Source organism: Leucopleurus acutus, assembly GCF_964270905.1.
Source record: "Leucopleurus acutus genome assembly, chromosome: 1".
Lineage (NCBI taxonomy): Eukaryota > Metazoa > Chordata > Mammalia > Artiodactyla > Delphinidae > Leucopleurus > Leucopleurus acutus.
This window is the reverse complement of record NC_139142.1, coordinates 172,810,015-172,833,381: the sequence shown is the minus strand read 5'-3', so window position 1 is coordinate 172,833,381 and position 23,367 is coordinate 172,810,015. Positions and strand designations below refer to the sequence as shown.

The window sequence follows — 23,367 nt, the reverse complement described above, 5'->3', positions numbered from 1 at the left end:
ACAGATGTCTTTGTTTTACAAATGTTCTTTAAATGCTCTTGTTTAAAAAGTGAAACAAAAAAGACTGGTGAGAAAAGTTTCAGTTTAGTGTGTAAAACACTAGCCCCACCTTTTTCTCTTCCTAGATTTCTGAGTATTTTCGTATGTTTGTAAGACTGCAGTTATCTGCTGAGAATAGTAACTTTCATTTTGTCAGAGGCAATAGAATATAGTGATTTCTTTGGGCTTTGAAGCAAGTTTTCCTGGGTTTAAGTCCCACCCTGCCATTGGTTACTTGCGCAACCTTGAAACCTCTCTGCACTTTAGTTTTCTCATTTGCTGTAAAAAAAGGCATCATACATTACAAAGTTGTGAAAGTTAAATTAGTTATTAGAACACCTGGCGCAAATATTGGCTGCTCTCATTAGTATGGTGATTACTAGTAGTAGTAATAGTATCATCAGTTAGAGTTTCCAAAAGTGCTTTCACATCTGCTCATATTAAACCATTTCTAAGAAGATTTGCTCGTTTTGTAGGCAAGTCAGCTTAAGCTGAGTGGTTGTGATAAAGTCCAGGGTTATGTAGTTGACAAGAGATTAGAGCCAGGATTAAAGCTCTTGGCCTTTTGACTTAAGTGTTTGACCTTATGGGTGTAGAGAAAGAAAAAAGTGGAAGGTTACTTAAGGGAGCAGAAATCTATAAAGCATTCCATTGTGTTCCATTGTTGTCATGACCTACTTATGTTCCTCTGTGTGATGTTCTTTTCTTGGAGAACAAATGTTATATGGTCTGAGTTCTGAGAAAAACACGTGAGCGTGTTTCTTCATAATAATTGGATGAGCAGTGTACCCTTACTGTTGTCTTGAACATGGGCTGGCAAACTACAGCCTGTGGGCCAAATCCAGACTGCTGCCTGGTTTTGCAAATAAAGTTTTACTGGAACTCATCCTAATTAAGTTGTGGCAGAGACTGCATGGCCCACAGAGCCATTTACAGAAAAAGTCTGCCAGTCCTTCCCTGGTCTAGGATATTAAAATAGTTTTGTTTTTAAATTGAAAAATAATACATGTATAGAGAATTATTACAGTGATTTTGTTATAGCTTGATGCTGTTGCTAAGTTTGTTTTGTATATTTTATTCGGTGTTTTTTCAGTGCCCACTCTGGGCCGAGACTCCCTCTCTAGGAGGGAGCTGGGCATACTGAGAGTCCTTGGCTGGTGGCACTGCCTCATGGCGATTGTCAGGGGCTGTCAATGAGAAGACTCTTTCACTGATTTCACTGCAGTCCCTCCATGACTAGAGAGTATTGGATTTGCAGAGTGTGTTCTAAGCCTCTGTTTGGTTATATTGTACTCTCCCTAGTATTTACAGTTAATTTAACAGATCCATTTTATGCGTTTTCTCTCTAGAGGAGCAACATATGTTTACGTTTTTGGTTCTGTTCTATAAACTATTTTAATAAAAGTGACTCTCATGCTACTGATTAATCATAAGCCGTCGCATTGTTGAAAAAATTCTATTACAGTAAAAGCTCAGACTAGTTAGGATAAGGTTCAACTGTAGAAAATTTGCATTGTAAAGGTTTGTATTTCTTATACTCAGTCATTCCATAAACTGACAAGGTGCATCTGAGAATAAGCTGTTTAAGGTTTTTAGGGAATTGTATATTTTAACAAACAGGAAAAAGTCTGATTTATATTTAGCATATCTATTTCATAAAAATGATTGCTTCTGCAGTACTTGAAAGCAGTCTAGGGATTAAAACTGTAGAAGTTTAAAATACTTGTTTCATTGTTTGTTTCTCTTGAGAGAAATGTCTGCACTGAATTCTGAAGTTAGTGGGTGTCAGTATTGATACTGCTTATGGTGTAACAAATACATGATGATTAAATTTGTTCTTATGAATGCGAATTTCTAGCCTAAATCCGAGCATTGAGCCAAGTTAAATAATCAAGTTAAATAATGGGATCAAAAATCCTTTAACTATACAGTCCACCTATATCATCAGGGTTGAATGCAGGTTCATGCCTTTGTTCTCTCAGAGTGCCAGGTGAGTCCTCATACACATGCATGTAGGGCATATGGTGTTTCTGCTTAAATACCTTAGAGAAGCCTTGGCTTTTAAATTAAAGATCTAGTTTTTTTATTTATACACCTTATATGTCACCTTCCATAGTTGTTTTCTTTGAGTTTAGAGAGCTGTAAATATTCTTTTGCCCTAGTATATATCGTTTGTTAGATATTGTGTAGTTCTGTCTGGAACATACATAGAACTTTGCCAATAGGCTAAAAATTATTGTGGAAACATCCATATACATAAGCTGAACATTTCTTTTTACTGTTTCAAAATGTAGAGAAGTATAACCTTCTTCTGACTGGTGAATTTCAGGTTTTTTTCCCCTGATCCTTGGTTTTAGTCCTTTGTCTTAGGTAGAAAAGATTTTATTACCTCCAATTTGAAAGATGCTTGATTCAAAACAAGATTTATATGTGATACTGTTGGTAATTAATTTGGTGCAGGTACTATTACATTTTCTTTTTCAGACATGCTGTGGAGTCCTGCATCCTTTTTTCCCTCCCGCTTTCACCTCAAAGATAGTCAGGTAGAGAGATTCAGTTTATTAAATCTCAGTGAATTTAATCAACAATTGATACCTCCTTTTCTATGGCTCCTGTGCTGTGCACAGTTGATGGTGAGTGAACAGCAGTCAGCACAGTGAGTGTTCTTCAGTGAAGGTTGAAAGATTTTTTCCTTCACCAGTAATTTTGACATTACCCTGCTCATTTTTCCTTTATGAAGTTTTGTTTTGTTTTTTTCGGTACGTGGGCCTCTCACTGTTGTGGCCTCTCCCGTTGTGGAGTACAGGCTCCGGACGCGCAGGCTCAGCGGCCATGGCTCACGGGCCCAGCCGCTCCGCGGCATGTGGGATCCTCCCGGACTTGGGCACGAACCTGTGTCCCCTGCATCGGCAGGTGGACTCTCAACCACTGCACCACCAGGGAAACCCCTATGAAGTATTTTTTGATAATGCACATGTTGTCAGTGTATGATTATAAATTATGCCCTCAACAATCTAGGCAAGATCCCTTGTACCATAGAGCTTATATCCAAGTGAATAAAACTGATAAATGCGTTTGAAATATGAAACAGTAATTTGCATTAGCGGTAAAGAAAATCAGGGTGATGTGACAGTGCAGGAAGAGGGGGCAGTATTAGAGACATGCTTGGGCAGAAAGAAGGCTTCTCTACGGTCAACTTATCTTGATATGAGTGAGTGAGAAGGAGCCAGCCAAAGGAAGATCATTCCAGAATAAGACAGAGATGGAGATACATTCAGCTTATTGGAAGAACAGCAAGGTGACTCGTGTGGCTGGACCACAAGGGCAACATAGCCAGGGATTTGGAGTTCTTAAACGTTTTTTTTTTTTTCCTGTTTTGGAAAATTGGTTAGGGAGAATGTGAAACTTCAAAGTTTATCACTTGGATTGTTACTAAATCTTTTTAAAATAAGATTCTTTGTCTAACCTTTGAAAGTGAGTGGAATATTAAAGACCCATCCTGAACTTCTGTTATTCAGATAAGAGCCAACTGTTACTTTCAATCCTTGGGAATTTTCGGTTACAGGATTAAAACTCCAAACTGAGGTTTTGTTTTCATATGCTTTGTAAGGGGAAGGGCTGAGGGAGGACCATAGCTGATACATTTCTCTAGTTAATATAGACCAAGGTCTCGTAGTGTTGTGCTCAGTGATTGGTGATGGATTTTAACCCCTAAGAGGAGTTCATGGACCTAATGACAGCAAGGCAAGCTTAAATATTATACTTTATAGTCACTATTTTTAAAGTAAAAGTGTACATTTTATTTACTCCATCAGCTGAGAACTATTTTCTTGTACAATATAAAACATAAAATATTATAAAAACAGACTTCCACTCACGTGTAAAAGTAGTAAGTATATGAAAAATCTTATTTCTAGTTTAAATAACGTAGGACAATTCTTTATTGCCTTTGAGAGAATGTTAATAAAAAATGAAGAGTATGGTAACACTGGTCTCTTGTTATAAAATCAGCCAAACATACTGCACAATCAAGGCTTGTTTTACTCTAAATATTAATCTAAGTATGTAATAATCATACCACCAGTGAAGCCCTGATGATGCTGTTGTCCCTTAAGTGAAAGAAGGGTCCTTCTTAGTCTTTCCCCAGTTGTTCCTTACTAAAAATTGATCATTTTTTCAATTATACTTGTTGAACAACAGATCTGTTTTCTAATTCAGATGGACTAGGTTAGTCATTATCATCATAAAGGAACATGCAAGATGAGAATCTCTGTACAAGCTGATAGGCTTCATATAAATATGTAGCTAGGTTATTGCCAGAAAGCCATTTGTCAAAGTGAGCAATACAGACACTCATATTTTTTCAAAAACGTACACCACACATATATATATTTTTGAAAATAGATTACAATGTATAAAGAACAAATTTAAATTGTGAGAACTTTGCTTGCAAATGTAGCCAAGTAGATATAAGGTAATTATTCCCCCTGCTTTCTCAGCATACTCCCTGGGCAGCTCTTCACTTCTCTGCCCAAGTACCAGCCCAGAATCTCCACATCTCTCTGCCTTTTTCATCCCTATAATCGTCTGTGTGCCATGCTGTAATTTTTGAATTGCTGTCGAGGAGGAACTGCAGTATGTAAATATCTGTTTCCATATGAAATTTAGAAGATTAGCAATGGCTGCAATATTCTGAGAAGTCAGACTTGAGTGTGCCTTAGTTTTTCTTTCTCATATGTATTAGGAGCCCTCCATGCCGAACTGTCCCTGCCAGTGGAGAAGAACTTTGGAGTCTGGTTAAGTTACTTTCTAAGTTTCTATCTTTATTGATAATTGGGGCTGAGATAGTCCAGTGGCCTTTAAAGGGTACCTAGTTGCTGTGTTCATCCTAAGCTGTGTAGATCTTGCCTACCTTTTTGCAATAAATGAGTTTCTGAAAAGAAATTATAAATTGGCTTATGTAGGATGAGTCATTTATTATGTAAGAGGAAATTAGCTTTATAAAAGGATTTTTTATTACAGTGAACATTCAGCCTCAGTTTATTTCCTGTATTAAGATTAGTTTTAAATAAGATGTAACCAGTCAGATGGGGAGGTGTTTGAGAACTAGAAATCAGAAATAAAACTCCTTGAAGAATTGGCAGTCTGACATATTTCATCAGCGTCTAAAAGACAGAAAGCACAGTTTCTTGTGAACAGAGCGAATTTAATACAAAGAGATTAAATATAACGAGATTGGAGTGACAAGGGATTCGCCAGTAATAAAGAGAACTGAAAAATATAAGAATCAGATGTAAGGAGCAGGTCCTTCCCCTGGTGCTGAGATGGATTTGCCAAAGGAAGAAGCTTCCCCACCTGTCCTCACACACCTGAGGCTCACTGCATGGCAGAGAATTCACTGTGGTGTCACTGGATGAACTTGCAGGAAATCTGCCCTCCAAGGGGCTTGGGAAAGCCAATCTTGAGGAGGTGTCTTGTCAGAGACCGCGCACTGTAAAACCAACCTAGGAAGTGTCTGGGGAAAGCTGCTGGCCACTGAGTGCTTCTGGCCCCTGTGTCCTGCAGGGGCTGCCGAGGGGACGGAGGAGAGCCCCTTCCTCCTGCAGTGTCTCTCCAGGTCCCTCTCCTGACCTCGCTGCCTGCCCTCTGCCTGCACTAAGTGGTCCCAAACAGCTGTGACTTTACACCTGAAGTTTTGCACTTAATCTGTTACCCTTTGCTGATCTGGTTGAATGTGTGTTAATCTGCTACTGTACTTACAGAGTTGACTGGATACAATTTAAGGCTCTGTTTACAATGAGCCCATTTATGTGACTGTAAAAACTCTCTTTCAGAGACTTTGTCTTAACAACTGTTCCGCAGAGCTTTTAACCAGCCCAAAGTCTCTAGATTAATGGATCATTACCGTTAGATTAATATGTACAAGTGAAAAATCTGAAAAACAAAACCTATCTGCTTACCCTCCAGGGGAAAAACAAAAACACCCTTCAGAGGGTCTCAAGGTCCCCTAGAATGCCTGGAGTTTCTTTCTAGGCTACTAGGAGCCAGAGTGTGGTAGATAAACATGAGTCCAACTCAGGACAAAGATGGTTTTTGTATAAAGCTGGCTTGACTCATAATAGCAAAAGTTGTTTTTTACTAAAGCTTAAATATTACATGGGAGCCATTAGGGTAGAACTATGTAAGGAAGGTTTGGGGAAAATATATTTTCCTTTTTTATGGCTTCATTTTCAATAACTGCCCCTGATTGTAGGCTGATTCTGTGTGTCTAAATTCTATTCTTTGTCTTATAATAGACTTAATGGTCATACATGCTCATAGTAGAATATTTTAAATGTTTGGAAAAGTTGATTATTTTGTTCTATACTGTTACTCTAGATCTTCATTGCCCAACACCATTGCCACTAGCCACATGTGGCTGTGGAGCCTTTGAAATGTGGCCAGTTTAAATAGAGACGTAAGTGTGAACCTACACACTGGAGTTTGATGACTGAGTACACAAAAAAGAATGTGTAAAATACCTCATTAATCATTTATATTGATTACTTAAATAATATTGTGGGTATACTGAGTTAAATAAAATGTATTAATTGATTTCACCTCATTTATTTAATATGGATTCTAGAAAATTATAAATTACATAAATGACTTGCTTCACAATTCCATTAACAGCACGGCTCCAAATCTGCATGTATTGAATAATGCTTCCATCTTTTGGTAGATAATGGAAATACACTAAAAATGAACAGTGATTTTTCCAAATATTAATTGTATGAAAAATTTAATAGAATGATGTGCGTTCCACCCATCTGCAATGTTAAGTCATAATAATTATATTAAAGAAAGGTGGTATAGAGTATGAAAATTAGCCAGCTCTACTAGCGGGAGTTCCGTGTGATGTACGGAGCAAGAGCCCTATTGCACGACAGTCCTGGTTATCACTGGGGAGGACGTTCAGATTAAAATATTATCATTGATTCTTAGTTATCATTAATGTCACTTGGTCACATTCTAAGTTTAGAATTTTTAAGTTACAAGAAACAAGAAAATCAATTGGAAACGTTTGTTTTTTGATCTTTTTTAAGCAAATAGTCTTTAAAGTCTGTTGCAGAGCAACAAAATCTGTAGAACTACTAAAATTATGTAGTTCTTTAATCTCATTCTCTTCAAAATGTTCATACTTTACATCATTTGCATTTTTCAGTGCAAAGAATGCAAGGAGAATTTATTATTTTGTATTTCCCTTTATATTCTGAGGTGCCTAGAGCAGTTTAGGGATAGAGTTTAACTGTATTTATTTATACTTAGACTAATTGTATGTAAGATTTTATTACATAAGCAGTGGCTAAAAATTTTAACCTTTTATGATTTAGAAAGTTCATTCTGGTTTGAGCTAGACGATATCTTGGCTTTACTTTCTGAAAGACTGTTTTACTTACATGCAGCTCATTTAATACATATAATTTAAAACTGGAATACACCCCCACTGAGTAGTTAAATGAACATGAAAATAGAAACTCTGAAAAGTGCTTATGTTTTATTTTTTCAAGAGGATAACGGGAAGAAATTTTTTCCTGGTACGAGACTGCTAATAATATGCAGTAATAGAATCAAATTCATTGTTTAAAATTAGACTTAATTCCATTTTTAAATAATGAACATTATTTTAAAATATTTAAAAACATTTCAGTCTTTACTTCATAAGTACTATATAAATATTTTCTTATGAAAACTGAAACAGTGGAGATAAATCTCAGATTTCCCTGGGCTGCTGTTTTGTCTGCTCCCCACTCCGAGAACCTCTGTCGTCTCTGTCCGTCTGGGTCTTTCTGCATGTGGCGTCGACATGTGTTTGTGTAGCTGTGGAGAGTTTTCTTTAATACCTTAGTGATGTCACACCACGTATATTCTGCAGTTTGTTCTTCACATTTTATTTTGGGGCTATTTTCATGTCTCCAGATATAACTCTATTTCATTGTAACTTTAATATTTTAATTTTTAATCTTCAATTATGAAAGCATTGTATGCTCGTTAGAACGTTCTAGGTGAAATAGGCCAAATCTGCCAACTCCACCTCATCCCAGATCTCCTTCTTGAATTAAGCTTTCCTCCGTACTCGTGCAAACATTTTAGCATCATAGAGTTTCTGTGTGTTTTAAAAATAATTTGAAAAGATCAGGCTCTGCACATATTCCTCAGATAGTAGTTTGTTTCACTTAACACAGGTGAGCATCCTTCCAGCTTATTCCTTTGATGAGAAATTTTCCATATTATGGGAAGTCTGTTTCTAGGTTTTTTTCATTTTTGTTTTTTTTAGATGTTGGGGGTAGGAGTTTATTAATTAATTTATTTATTTTTGCTGTGTTGGGTCTTTGTTTCTGTGCGAGGGCTTTCTCTAGTTGTGGCGAGCGGGGGCCACTCTTCAACGCGGTGCGCGGGCCTCTCACTATCGCGGCCTCTCTTGTTGTGGAGCACAGGCTCCAGACGCGCAGGCTCAGTAGTTGTGGCTCATGGGCCTAGTTGCTCCGCGGCATGTGGGATCCTCCCAGACCAGGACTCGAACCCATGTCCCCTGCATTAGCAGGCAGATTCTCAACCACTGTGCCACCAGGGAAGCCCAAGGTCTTTTTCATTTTTGTCCATGAGTTCACATATTGGCTCTTTTTATTCTAAAATAATTAAAAAGTGTGTTTGCATATGTTCTAAATATCAAATTCTTATTATATGTATTGTTAGATCAATATATAGTCTTAAAATTGAACTCCTGTTACATTTGTTTGGTCAAATTGCTAATGTTCAGTTGTTTGAACTTAAAAAAAATTCATTTGGTTCAACCTAAGACATATTTTTTCAAATTATTTTCACACCTTTTTAAACTTTTTATGTATTCACTTCATTTTGTGCATTGAATCTTACTTTAAGAGTCCTCTGTTTTTGATAAGATTTTTAAAATATATTTTATGTTTAAGACTTTATCTGAAATTTATACTTATGTCATTGATATGCATAGAGATCTAATTTTTCTAAATTTGTGGACAGTTGTTCTAAACACTGTTTATTAAACAGTGTGTTCTCTTCCAGCAGTTTTGGGCTGCTGCTTCCGTAATAAACTTTGGTACTGTGGATATATTTCTTCATTTTCTGTTTTGTTACATGGATCTATTTATCTGTTTCTGTGGCAGTAGCACTCTAGTTTTAATTACTAAGTTTTTACAATATTTTGTTATCTTTTAGAGCAAGTCCCTTGTCACCCTTTTTTGACATTGTCTTGGCATGCTCATAAGTTTTTATTTTACTGATGTATAGTCTCCGGAGCAGAGAGGAAGAGAGAATTTCTAAACCCGGGGCTGTCTCAACTCCTGTAAAGCATGCAGATGATCACACACCTAAAACAGTGGAAGAAGTTACAGTTGAAAGAAATGAGAAACAAACACCCAGTCTTCCAGGTAAGCCTAGCCTAGAGTGCAGGAAACATTTTCATTCAGACTAAATTGTTTCACAATTTACAGAATTATATTTACAGAAAATATAAAGATGCAATTATTATTACTACTACTATTGCTGCTACCTACTACCCATGTGTGAATTTTTCTGTACTTCCAGCATTTTCTTTGTAAGTGGGAGGTTGCCATATATCAGTAAACGTTCGTGAATGTTTTTCAGATTTTCCAGATAGAAGTTATTTGTGGTTCACAGCTGTTCACACTGAGTGAGGTTGTTTTCCAGTACTGCTCATTAAGGGAAACATTAGATTGGCTTTAGACACTGTTTAAAGTTCTCTTGTCTATTGAAAGTGTTTTCAGAAACACTTTATGAAGTATACCTTGCTGACCTGTATACAAGACCACACATAAGAATCTGCAAGGTTCTGAGATCCAGTTGTTTGACAGGCCTGGAGGTCCTGGTTCTACTGTCTCTCAGGTCCTTCTCTCAAAACCTGTTTCTGCTCTGATTATTTAGTGGCAGGAATGTGGAAATTTAAAAATAAATTGTATCACAGTGAAGAAAGAAGGCTACTTTGACAGTCTTAACAGAGAAATGTAGGGATTCTCTCTTCTTATATTCTTCTTCCTCTGTTATTCTTCCCTAAAAAGTATATTTTTCAGACTGTAACAGCTGGAGCTGTAGAAAGCATAGGTGACCATGTAACGTGCATACATGCTATATAAAGATCCCAGAAGTTATAACTAAAATGTACCCTGATATATGCATATGTAGTATATATGTTCCTGATCAGGTTCTCTGAACTTACATTTTTGCTGTATTTTGCAGACTTTTTATTGTTTGGTTATTTCAGTGGTTGCTTGCTTTGTTATTCCATTTTGTAAAGTGATTCCTGCATAATTTAAATTTTCTTTTCTTTTAGAACCAAAGCCTGTGTATGCTCAGGTTGGACAGCCAGACGTGGATTTACCTGTCAGTCCATCGGATGGGATCCTGCCTAATGCAACTCATGAAGATGGGATTCTTCGGTAATGTGGTTTTAAACTTGTGTTGTCTTCTCTGCCCGTTACTAAGGATTATTTAAATTGAGAATTCAATTGCGAACCATATTATATATGCTTTTAAAGACAGTGTATACTATTAAATGCTATGGTTAGTGTTTGTTTTGGTTTTTAAAATTATTTATATGATAGAATAGTTAGAGATTAGAGAACAACAAAGAAACATTTAAGATGTTTACTTCTTTCTCACCACTGTTTTTTTCTCTACCTAGTTTTTAGATTAGGAATTACAAAACTAGAAAATTGCTTTCTATTTAAACATCAGAATTTTCACAGGCATTCTAAAGCCCTATCATTTTAAAAACAAATCAGTGTTCCTCCATCTCAGCGCTGTTGACATTTGGGGCCAGATAATTGTTTATTGTGGTGGACTGTCCTTTACATGGTGGATGCTTAGTAGCGTCCCTGGCCACTGGCTGCTAGTAGCACACACATACACACCCAGTTGTGACAACTAAAAATATCTCTAGGCTCTGACAGATGTTCCCTGCAGGCAAAATCACCTCCGGTTGAGAAACCTGTTCTAGATTAGTTAGCAACTCAAAAGTAAGTTTTTGATATTCACAACTTTTATTACTTTATATTTTATACATTGAGATTGAGATGTAGATTTTATGTCCAGATTTCAAACTATCATGATCATCAGATTAGTTTTTGTTGCCTCTCTGGTAAAAGAGACATGACATGAATAATGGAAAATTACCAGATTTCCTAAAGTAGATTAGATGTAGACCTCTGCTCTCATCTGTTTTCTCTGCTAAAGAAAATTGGGTTATTACCATAAGACCTAGCTTGGTAGAGAGAAATCGCTCCTGAAATAGGTGAAAGTATCACAAGTTTAAAATTATACATTTTGGGGACTTCCCTGGTGGAGCAGTGGTTAAGAATCCACCTGCTGGGCTTCCCTGGTGGCGCAGTGGTTGAGAGTCCGCCTGCCGATGCAGGGGACACGGGTTCGTGCCCCGGTCCGGGAAGATCCCACATGCCGCACAGCGGCTGTGCCCGTGAGCCATGGCCGCTGAGCCTGCGCGTCCGGAGCCTGTTGCTCCGCAACGGGAGAGGCCACAACAGTGAGAGGCCCACGTACCACAAAAACAAAACAAAACAAAAAAACAAAAAGAATCCACCTGCCAATGCAGGGGACACGGGTTTGAGCCCTGGTCCGGGAAGATCCCACATGCCGTGGAGGAACTAAGCCCGTGCGCCACAACTACTGAGCCCGCGTGCCTAGAGCCCATGCTCCGCAACAAGAGAAGCCATCGCAATGAGAGGCCTGCCCACCACAACTAGAGAAAAAGCCCGTGGGCAGTAGCATACACCCAGTGCAGCCAAAAAAAAAAGAGAGAATGGCCTGAGAGCTTTACTAACTCTGTAAGTTTTACGAAAACTTTAATAACTAGATTCCAGAGACCTGTTTCCCTGAGGGAGCACTGAAGGACAGATACCAAAGAGAACTGAGAATGTGGGCAGGATTTGTAGCTTAGCCAGGAAAGGTTTAGTTATTCATTCAGATTCAGTGACTGGATTTGAGGCAGAAGGATTTTTGCTATTGCATGTGGTTGACATAACACAGGGCAGAGTATAAAATATTAGGCATGTAGGGCACATGACCCTAAGATGGGGCCTAGAGCTGTCCTTGAACAGTGGTTTTATCAATAAAAAGCCAGGTTTTACTAAAGGATGCAGACTACAATCAGCTATTTTACTTTTTGAGGTGCACTAGATGGGTCAGTGTTAGGAGAGGACTTGAGGGACCTGGCGCCTTAAGGACTTTAAGGAAATGTTTAAAAGAGCTGTCTGTACAGTTGGTTTGGGAGAGGAGTCTGTCAGAAGGCTCTTGATGCAGTTGGAAAAGTAGGATCCATCACAGCTGAGGGACTCACACCCTCCATGGTAAAGCCAGTAAATGGATTTGGGGCACTGAGGGTACCACCAGCCCTGGCAGTAAGTGACCTCATCTGACCTACAGACTCTCAGGTTTCCATCTAGCTAATGTTAGTTCTACATGAAGAAACAAGGTCAAATGTGACTACCTTGTACGTTCTGAAAGCTAAGGTGGTCTTTAGTTGGTTTTAAAGAATGAGGCATCTCTCTTCCCTCAACTCATTCATTCGTTTGATTTGTGTTTTTTTCGTTACTACTAGTTTCTAATTATTTGCTCATTGTTACTTAGTAAATTAAGAGGAAAAGGACTTTTTCCCACACATCGTGTCAGAATAGGTAGAATTGTGTGTCTTCTTGGCTTGGAATGTGGGATGGTTATAGAAACCTAGAAGGGAAATTTGTAATTATGTATGTAATTTGTAATTAATTACCCAAAAGGGTAATGCTTAGTTACAATGTGTTTCTGTCTAGCCATTCTTCTAAGGCATTCTTTGGTGTTTTAGGAGTGTCACAGAGCTTTGACACTACACTGATAGTAGAGGAATGTGCCTGCATTAATTCCTTTCCATTCTCTCTAGCAAGAAGGGGGCAGAGCTTAAATATGGGGCTAATCCCAAAAGGCTGAATGATGATAAGCTTTTTGTTTAAAATTCAAAGGGGCTGCAGAGTAAGTGATCTGTGTGAACTACTGAAGGAGTCCCCTAACTGCAAAGTTTCAAAACCACTGACTGTTGGGTATAGAGATTACAGTGCTTAGAGCCTGTTTTTGACTCTCTGGCATTAGGGGAATTTGTCAGTTTATGCTCAGTTTCTACCTTCGTACAATAGTGCTTCTTAGTTATTCAGTAGAGATGATATGGTATGAATTGGGGTGGGAGAAATGGAAGATTTTTTAGCCATTGTTAATGTACCACATAAATCTAAGACTCAGAGTTGGGAAAGCATTGTTATGAAGTAATTTTATAATTATTATGTAAAACAGTACTTACATATTGAATTTGGATATTTCGAAACTTATTTTGTTAATCAAAAATTAAAAGAAAGTGCTATTAAATCTGGTTTGGTATTCTAATGATAAATTTTATTCAGTAAATTAGAGGTGTAGGGCAAATTTTAGAGATGATGGTCCTTTGTTTTATTCTAAATATGGTTTTTATTGTAGTAGTTTGCTATAACTCTTCAAGCTTCTCTTAACTGTTTCAAATGAAATATTTGTCTTAACAGGCCCAGCATGAAATTAGTAAAATTCAGGAAAGGAGATAGTGTGGGTTTGCGGCTGGCTGGTGGAAATGATGTTGGAATATTTGTAGCTGGCGTTCTTGAAGATAGCCCTGCTGCCAAAGAAGGCTTGGAAGAGGGTGATCAGATTCTCAGGGTATGTCAGTGGTCAACTTATGTGGTTTCAAAGTACTTAGATCTTTAGAAAAAGGCATCAGACACAGGAGACTCACTATCGCAGTTAGCTTGTAATCTGTTGTAGCGTCTAGAACCAATTTAGCATGCAGATTGAGAATCCATCAGGTCTCTCATTCCTGCCTTTGCTCTTATTCACTGCTGTGTTGTTACTACACAGTGTGGTGCTTTGGTCTCGTGTTAATCACTCATGTTCATAGAACCTAAAAAAAATAAGTCTTAGAGCCCCATAATATCCACCAGTTATTTTAAGTTCAATTAAACATTCAGGCTGGCTAGACTCTGCCGTGGGCCACAACTTGCCACTAGGGCAGCGGCGGGTGTTCCTCTTCAGTGGGAGTAGTCTTTGCAGCAGCCCACAGAGCCCTGTAGGACCTTCTTCACTACAGGTGATGGCTCAGGTGTGCAGACATGGGGTTTCCATCAGGCACATGTGTAAGCTGCCTGGGCTCTGAAGCTTCATACCCCACAAGAGGGGAGAGTCCAGGAAAGCCTAGTTTAGATGCAGGGTGCCAATCGGGTCTTTTTCTTTTGTTTTTTGTTTGTGTATGTTTTTGTTTCTTTTCCATAAGCAATGCCGCCTAGTAACGTAGTACCATCTTTATTTCTCTCCTCTTTTTAAAATATCCAAACTTTCTGCCAGATGCACTATGTGCTGTTTTAATCGGAAGATCAGATCTCTCAAGTGGGAGTTCCTACATCTGCTCTACTCCTCTTGCCAGAGGAGATTGCCTCAGATTGTCGTTGCCACCTCTGTTCTGGTCTCTTCCTGCATTCAGGCTGCCTCCTGCCCATGTCGTGCATTCGTTCTCCTCCTGCCCCAGAATATGGCTGCTTTGTTCATGTTTTCCTCTTTCCCTATCCTTTGGTTCTTCATCAGCCTTCCATCGTCTGTCTTTTCTCCTTTGGCTGTTGAACTTGTTGAAGGTTTGGTTGAGTCCCTTCCCTGCTTGCTTTTCAGTCCTTGTGTCATAAAGTTGTGTAGTCTGCCTTCCACCTTAACCACGACTGAATGTGAATTTTCATGAGGCATTGCCAACCTAATGTCATCTTCAGCCCTCATTTTCCTGTATTTCTTACTAGTGTTTTGACCTTCTTAACAAGTCCTTTTTGAAGTGCTTTCTTCCTTGGATTCCATAACACTGCTTTTCTGGTGCTCCTCTAATCATTTCAGTTCTTTTCCTACCTTCTTTAATCATTCTTCCTAAAACTTGGGATGTGTCAGCGGCCCCCTGCTTCTATCTTGCTTTCGTATCTCTATCTTGGGTTTGGTCGCTTTTGGCAGCAACCCGCGGTCAGAAGCTGCCCTCTGAGCCCTCTGCAAGCCCCTTCAGACTGTGCTGGCTGCCTATGGCCACTCCCGTCCTCCTCCTCCCCCTTCAGACTTACATGTCAGAAAGTCAGGGCATTGTCTCCTGACTCACTGGTTTCCACCTGACTTTGTGTTATGATTCCTCCAGATGATGTCTACATTTTCTCAAATACAACATGGATAATTAAACAGACCTGTTATTCTCTTACCTACCCCATATCCTGTTTGAAGTAATCATACATCATTCAAAAAATATTTCTTAATAGTTTTTTTGTTGTTTCATATCATAAAGGTAGTACATGTAGAAAAAAATTTTTTTAATGCGGAAAATTTCCAGAAGATGAGTAGAAGAAAATCTACCTGTAATCCTGCACATAGTCACTGGGGACATTTTGATAAGTTACATTTTGGTCCTTAGGAGCGTCTAATATTAAACATTGATTTGGCAGACACTGAGCTTACACCATACAGATGCTCTTACAGAGATGGCACAATGCATGCACTCTTTCTTTTTAATCTTGTTTCCTTTTGATTTCTTTTTCAGAGCCTAGTAAAAAGTAGGGCTCTATTATACATTCATAGAACTTATAATTTAAAATTTTAAATCCCGAGATTTTGCAATAATAATAAACAGTTGGAATTAGAAGTTGTCTTTTTTGGTGTGAATTGGTTGGATTTTGCAGTGCATGATCTCTAATGTCGGGATGCATTGTGACTACTCTTTAAGTGACTTTATACCTGCACTCACTTTATTTACTTGGTTCCTGCTTGTTTTAAATTAGGGTATATTCTTTTCTCCAAAGTAAAATGAAAATTTTCACTTTTGAAGATGTGATATTTTCAAATTAGATAAACTCTGGATATATTTGTTTCCTGCATAGATAAATGTTTTTATAATCTTAAAATATGACCAGTAGTAATTTGTGAAATGTATTTTAACAGGTAAACAATGTAGACTTCACAAATATCATAAGAGAAGAAGCTGTCCTTTTTCTACTTGACCTCCCAAAGGGAGAAGAAGTGACCATATTGGCTCAGAAGAAGAAGGATGGTGAGATACTGTCAGAATATTGAGAAAATAAACCCGGAGAAGTTTGAGGACTTAAATAGGAATTTTAATTGTAATGTTTTTAATAAATCAAAGTTAAGTGATAAATGAATTTGTTAATCTCACAGATTTTGTTTATTTTGTCATTGAGGGGCACACAGTCTTACACTGTGCTTGTTAACACAGCACAGTAATAGGACCAGCCAACCTTTCTGGCGTTCTATTGAAGTAGAGTGCCATCTGCACGGAAAAATCCTATAGTATTCCACACAAAAGTGCATATGGGTAGCTTCTGAATTTTGTATTCATGTTTTCTAAGCAATATACTCTGATGTTTGTTAGCATTAATGCAAGGGAATGCCTGATTTTCTCTGTGATTAAGCAGATACATTTTCATTTAGAACAGGGTTTCTCAAGCTTGTCACTGTTGATGTTTTGAACCAAATAATTCTTTGTTGTAAAGGCTATCCCGTGTGTTTTAGGCTGTTTAAAAGCATCCTTCCCTCTGCTCAGTAAGTGTCCGTAGCACACACACCTCCTTTCAACACACAATTGCAACTATCAAAAATGTCTCCATGTATGGCAGCTCTTCCCTGGGGGGAACAGAATTGCCCTCATTTGAGAACCACTCATTTAGAAAATGGGACATAGATGAGGTTTGCAGGGGCTGCAGCGAAATTAAGTTAGATGATTTAAATAGAAAGCATGTGTGGCTTTGGACAAGTTGCTTGATCTGTATCTGCAGTAGTTTCCTCATTTGTGAAATGGAAGTGCTAAGAGTTCCCATTTTGTGAGATAATGATGATGTCCACAAGACAGAATACTTAGTAATTAGTAAGGAGCCACCGTTTGTTGGAAACTGTTGTTTTTGTTATTGTTGATATTATCAATAGAATCTTCACGTAATGTATTCTCTTCAGATTAATATCTTTTCCCACTAGTTACTGATAATTTTTTGTTTTGATTCCTTTTAGTTTATCGTCGCATCGTAGAATCAGATGTAGGAGATTCTTTCTATATTAGAACTCATTTTGAATATGAAAAGGAATCTCCCTATGGACTTAGTTTTAACAAAGGAGAGGTGTTCCGTGTTGTGGATACTTTGTACAACGGAAAACTGGGCTCTTGGCTTGCTATTCGAATTGGCAAAAATCATAAGGAGGTAGAACGAGGCATCATCCCTAATAAGAACAGGTATGAATGTTTGGATACTTCTTACAGAACAAATTAAGGAAATGATGACAATATTTCAGTCCCACTGGGAAATTTTGGTAACGTAAAGAATTAATTTTCACTGTATTTACCATATCTAAAACTGACTTAGTTGTATAAACTCCTTTATTTTAGTTTAACCATTAAGATTTAAACTGCATGTGAAGTTCTATCCAGTGTTTTGACATTTTGTTTCACTATAAGTCTTTCTCCATTTTGTTTTTAAAATACCCTTATTTTTATTTTTGTCTTTTCTTGTCCAGAGCTGAGCAGTTAGCCAGTGTACAGTACACACTTCCAAAGACGGCAGGAGGAGACCGCGCCGACTTCTGGAGATTCCGAGGTCTGCGTAGCTCCAAGAGAAATCTGCGCAAGAGCAGAGAAGATTTGTCAGCCCAGCCGGTTCAGACAAAGTTCCCAGCATATGAGAGAGTTGTTCTTCGAGAAGGTAGTCTGTTTTCTACAGATGAACCTAATACCTTTTAATGTCAGTTTGCCTAAGAAAGAAGAAGTATAAACTGTGCTATTTTTCATTTGAATCTCCCCAGCTGGATTTCTGAGGCCTGTAACCATCTTTGGACCAATAGCTGATGTTGCCAGAGAAAAGCTGGCCAGAGAAGAACCAGATATTTATCAGATTGCAAGTAAGTAGTCTCCATACGGACTTCAGATGAGATTGAGCGTGTTTCTTTACTAATTACTTCTCTAAAGGGTGGGTCTGATCCATTCACTTAATAGAAATAACACTTTTTGTAAGTGAACATTTGCAATTGACCCCATGAGGGAAACCTGAGTGACTGTGTCTGTGCTCTGCCAGTTCCCTTTCATAAGAAAAAGAATCACCATTTATGAGAATCTCTTAGCACACAGTCTTGTTTAATCCTGACAGTATCCCATGGGGCGGGTGTCAGAATGTCCAGCTGAAGCTGGGCGAGTTGAGCTGTAGGGTGGTTGTGACGGAGACCACCGCCCCGCCTCTTTAGTTGGGGTGTCATGATGACACCCAGCTAATGAGTCACACACTTGGCTCTGAACCCAGCTTTCTGGCTCCAGCCCAGTGCTTTCAGTCATTAAGCAAACAAATACTCAGATATGTCAGAAGAGTAATAAAAGCATGATTCATGCTATTGCTTATTGCAGACAGATATAGTAGGTTAGTATTCAATATAAATATCGAGGAAGTAGTGCTTTAAATGCTTACAGATTTTGCTTGCAGATTCTTTCATTGTTTCATTATTTTAGCTATTATGGTAGTTTAAATACACAGACTTAGTTATCACTTAGGCTTGCTTTAAGTTATTTGTATCGTCCGTTTCAAATTTATATTTTACTAATACAAAGGGTGCAGAAATCTGTCCATATTTTGTTTGCTTTGTCTGTCCATATTACGCTTTGCTTTTGTTCTGCAAAGGATTTAAATACTCAAGAATATAGCTTTTTCCATATATATGCTGAATTTCTTAGACAGAATTACCAAAGATAGGAAGGAATGACCCAAGACACGAGCACTCCTGGCTGCTGCTGTGTAACTTTGGCTGCTTCCAGAGGGTTGTGCAGCTGTTGTTCCTGCTGGCACTATAAACTCCCAAGTGCTGATTTAATATTATATATATTGCTTTTCATTTGGTTGCTGGTGAAGTTGAATGAGGATATTTTCTGAAACTCAGAAGATTTGCAGACAAATGATAGTAAAATTTGGGCAATTTAGAAAATGTTCATTTCTGATTCATCACTCAGTTTGTTAGTCTTTTCAGAAGAGATCTTTTTTTGGTCATTGCTTATAGATAACATTTTGCCTGAAGAAGTTGATACGTATAGATACCACCTGTAACCAAACTTAGGGCTTTTAAATTTAGGAAAAGCAAGTGTGAAGACTTAGAAAGCTCTGTCTTAAGGACTAATTGGTTGATTAATTGGGTTTACTCTACAACCAGACTCTTACGAAAGGGATTCAGATCGCTTAGTTATGTATCCTATTTGAATCTAATGAGAGTATTTTGAGTTTAGAGACTAGTAGCATTTTCTCCACCCAGAACCTCCCAGTGGATCTCCCTCCGTCGTTCTCCCATGTCCACCAGATTGGAGATTGGCCCTGCTGTCTCGCGATGGCCTTGTTCTCCCAGATCGTCCCCTTGTCCCTCAGCCTGACCTCTGAACTTCCATGTCTCTGTCTTTGTCTGATCTGAACAACCAGAGCTCTAACTTCTGAGCTTTCCTGTGACCAGAGTCTCAGACATCGCTGTGCCTTTTCGGTGAAAGCCTTCATGTCAGTGGACCTCTGAGACGCGTGGTTAGAAATCAGCCCAAGCTGCCTTGGCGTGTTCTGCGCCAGGAGGGAGGCACAGGTTGCCAGTGTGAGAGCACAGGCTGTGTCATAGTCACAAGTTACAGCCTTCTCTGCTCCCAAGTCCCCTTCTGCTGATGTGAAAAGAGGTCCCTAACCCAGGACTCCCCAGCCAGTCTGCTGTAGTTGTTGCTGCTGAGTGTGGGCCTGCCCGGGTATTGAGCAGCCGTCTGCGGCCGGGCGGGCCCTGCTGTGGGGAGGCCTCCTCAGGGTATCTGTGTGCCATACAGACAGAACCATTGCCACTCACATGCCACATGGAAAAAGGTTTGCAGACAGTGCCATGCCAGGCCACACTGGAGCAAAAGAAAAAGGGAAATCCCTATATACATGTTTTTATATATATATTATATATATATTTTTAATGGCTGTTTTTTCCAGAACATGAAAATAGTTGGAAAATTTTTGAAGACATGAGTATTAAAACTGACATTATTTTAAATTTAAATATTTTATTTAGACCAAACACATAACTTATAATTTTACCTTTCTGGTTTTAATGGAAGCAAATTTATCAATATTATTTTGTAAATCTACATTTTTTAAGCTTATTTTCAATTGAGAGAATTGCCATATTTGGCTGTTTCTCTTGACCAAGTGACAGTCCTAAATAATTTTTGCTCACGTTCCACTTACTGATTCTTTTCTTTTAAATAATTAATTAATTAATTAATTAGTCAGGCTGCATCAGGTTTTAGTTGCATCACGCGAGCTTTTCGTTGTGGCATGCCGGCTTCTCTCTAGTTGGGGCATGCAGGCTCTAGAGCACGCAGGCTTAGTTGCCCCGTGGCATGTGGGATCTTAGTTCCCCAACCAGGGATTGAACCCACGTCCCCTACATTGCAGGGCGGATTCTTAACCACTGGACCATCAGGGAAGTCCCTCCACTTACTGATTCTATTTAAAATGTTCATTTTGAAGTATTTATTTTGCTTTTGTGAACATATTGCATCCAAATATTATTGGACTTCTGAGGTTTGGGGGCACTCCCTTGAATTTTGCACCGGGGTGAGTGGCCCACTTGCTTTTAAAAAAAAAAAAAAAAACTATTTATTTACTTACTTACCTACCTACCTACTTATTCATTTATCTGTGCTGGGTCTTAGTTGTGGCATGCAGAATCTTCATTGTGACATGTAGGATCTTTAGTTGGGGCATGTGGGCTCTTAGTTGCGTCATGCATGTGGGATCTAGTTCCCTGACCAGGGATTAAACCTGGGCCCCCTGCATCAAGAGCACAGAGTCTTAGCCACTGGACCACCAGGGAAGTTCTCCCCCTTGCCGTCTGATCCCAGCAGTGTTGGAAGCATTGATGTAACCCGGGGTTCTCAGCCAGGGTAGGTCTGTCCCAGAGACGACATTTGGCCACACTTCTGTTTGTCGCCGTGGGAGCAAAAGGGAGGTGGGGGGCTGCTACTGACATCCAGTGGGTGGAGGCCAGAAATGCTGCTCAATAGGCCATGGTGCACGGGAAGCCCCCACAACTACACGTCATGGAGCCCAGCGTGTCATTATGCCCAGCAGTTGAGAAACTGACCTAACCAGTGGAAATTTGGTGTTTTGTTTTTGTCCTGACTGCACGACTAGAAAGTGAACCTCGAGATGCTGGAACTGACCAACGGAGCTCTGGTATTATTCGCCTTCATACAATAAAGCAAATAATAGATCAAGTAAGTTATTAGAAATTGACCCGTTTCATTGTAAGCTGTGAATTTTGTGTTTCTCAGTGGGATGGGTTTGGTTAAACTGAAAGTAGAAGGTAGTTTTTCTAAAGTTATTACTGGTATACCGTAAGTAAATTACCGAGACATTAAAATAATCACTTTCAATGGAACGGTAGTACGTGCCTGAAAAGATGAGCTTTCATTACCACAAAAGAGTATACAGTGTTCACATATGTCGATAGACTTGATACCGCATCAGGACAATTCAGGTTGCACTTTGATATTTATATGTTAGGAATGTGTTGCTACTCACAAGGCCATATCAGGAACATTAAATTGTTACACTTATTTTCACTCTCTGCTTGCAAGTATTTGGGCTATCTTAAAAGTGAGCTAGTTAAAACTTTTTTTTAAATTGGACTAGAAGTTAATATTGCATTAACTTCTGAGTACACCTTTTTCTAATGTGTGCTCCTGAGACATTTTGGAGCACAGTTAAACGTCCATTCCCATTGGAATGTAGTCTCAGCTGTGACTTTCTGAAGGTGATGCTTCTTAGTTACCGTGTCTTGCGTCCTTGTTTATTTTTTTCTTGTGTCTTCAGGATAAACATGCTTTATTGGATGTAACACCAAATGCAGTTGATCGTCTGAATTATGCCCAGTGGTATCCAATTGTAGTGTTCCTTAACCCTGATTCTAAGCAAGGTGTGAAAACAATGAGGATGAGGTTATGTCCAGAATCTAGGAAAAGCGCCAGGAAATTATATGAGCGGTCTCATAAACTTCGTAAAAATAATCACCATCTTTTTACAAGTGAGTATATTAAAGGCCTTCTTTCAGCTTACAGTGTCTGTACAACAATATGTGGGCAAAAATGTTGTGTTGTTCAAATATTAAAACTCATATAACCTTTGCCTGTTATGCTTGTTGTTGTGTTAATGGCTGCTGTTGATTGAAAGAAATGGTTCAGTGCCAAAATAGACATTTCCAGAGGTGTGTCCTCAATACTATCTGTCAGATAACTCAGTAGTGGTGACTGAACTCTAAGCAATGGTTGAGTGAATTCTGACTTTTGCCGTGTTGTAATCATAGAACAATGTTATCTATTTGCAGCTACAATTAATTTAAATTCAATGAATGACGGTTGGTATGGTGCATTGAAAGAAGCAATTCAGCAACAACAGAACCAGTTGGTGTGGGTTTCTGAGGGAAAGGTAAGAAATTTCCTGTTTTTAACCCATTTGATAAATTATATAACTAATCAGAGAAGCCTTTGAGTCACCATTGTTTTCTAATTGGATCAACTTATTAAAGTAGTTTGGGGCATTAGCTTTTAGGTTTTTATAATTTGTAACGGTTATGAAAGTTGTTTTTGATAGTAGAAGATTCTGAAGTTTCTCTCCCCACTGAATTACCATTCAGTGGTATTCTCAGAGAATTCTCAGAGGGTAACTTAAAAGAGCAGGGTTGAGTTCTGACTCTGCCCCTGTCTGACTGAGGAATGACTTTGAACCTGGCTTCTGTTTCTTCCTCTGGAAACAAGGGGAATGGGTGGGCTAGATGAGTGGTCCCCAAAGTGCTGTGCTCAGCATGTGAGATCCAGGACTGGCCCGAAGAAGAGGTACTCTGAAGGCAAGGAATGGTTGGGGACCACCATGCTGCAAACCAAGCACCCTGGAGCAGCACAGTACCCACCAGCGTGGTGATGGCTCTGAGAGGTCTGAAGTAAAGGACTTACTTTGCTACTTTAAGCATTTCTCTAAATCCTTACCTAAGGAATTTTTTTTCACTCAGCACCTGTTAACATTCTTAAAACGTACTGAAAATGTTAGACAAAGCAATACATCCTTTTGGCTTTGAATTTTTATTTTATAAAGATTAAAATAACTACTTTCTGTTGTTAAGTCTTTCTGGTCTTTTAGCAGTTCTTGATGGGAAAGTCCT

At 38.7% G+C, this 23,367-nt stretch overlaps 1 protein-coding gene across 8 annotated transcripts in view; it reads left to right on the top strand.

The window, feature by feature from the left end:
* TJP1 (tight junction protein 1) overlaps positions 1 to 23,367 on the top strand; it is a gene marked incomplete at its 5' end in the record, with an annotated part of 254,955 nt that overhangs the window by 208,373 nt on the left and 23,215 nt on the right. For all 8 annotated transcript variants that reach the window (XM_082851457.1, XM_082851456.1, XM_082851463.1 and 5 more), the window contains 10 exons: positions 9,346 to 9,485; positions 10,406 to 10,511; positions 13,653 to 13,803; positions 16,096 to 16,204; positions 17,176 to 17,395; positions 17,677 to 17,861; positions 17,962 to 18,057; positions 21,345 to 21,427; positions 22,026 to 22,236; positions 22,537 to 22,637. In XM_082851457.1, coding sequence (XP_082707583.1) covers positions 9,346 to 9,485; positions 10,406 to 10,511; positions 13,653 to 13,803; positions 16,096 to 16,204; positions 17,176 to 17,395; positions 17,677 to 17,861; positions 17,962 to 18,057; positions 21,345 to 21,427; positions 22,026 to 22,236; positions 22,537 to 22,637 — 1,402 coding nt within the window. The remainder of the gene's footprint in view (positions 1 to 9,345; positions 9,486 to 10,405; positions 10,512 to 13,652; positions 13,804 to 16,095; positions 16,205 to 17,175; positions 17,396 to 17,676; positions 17,862 to 17,961; positions 18,058 to 21,344; positions 21,428 to 22,025; positions 22,237 to 22,536; positions 22,638 to 23,367) is intronic.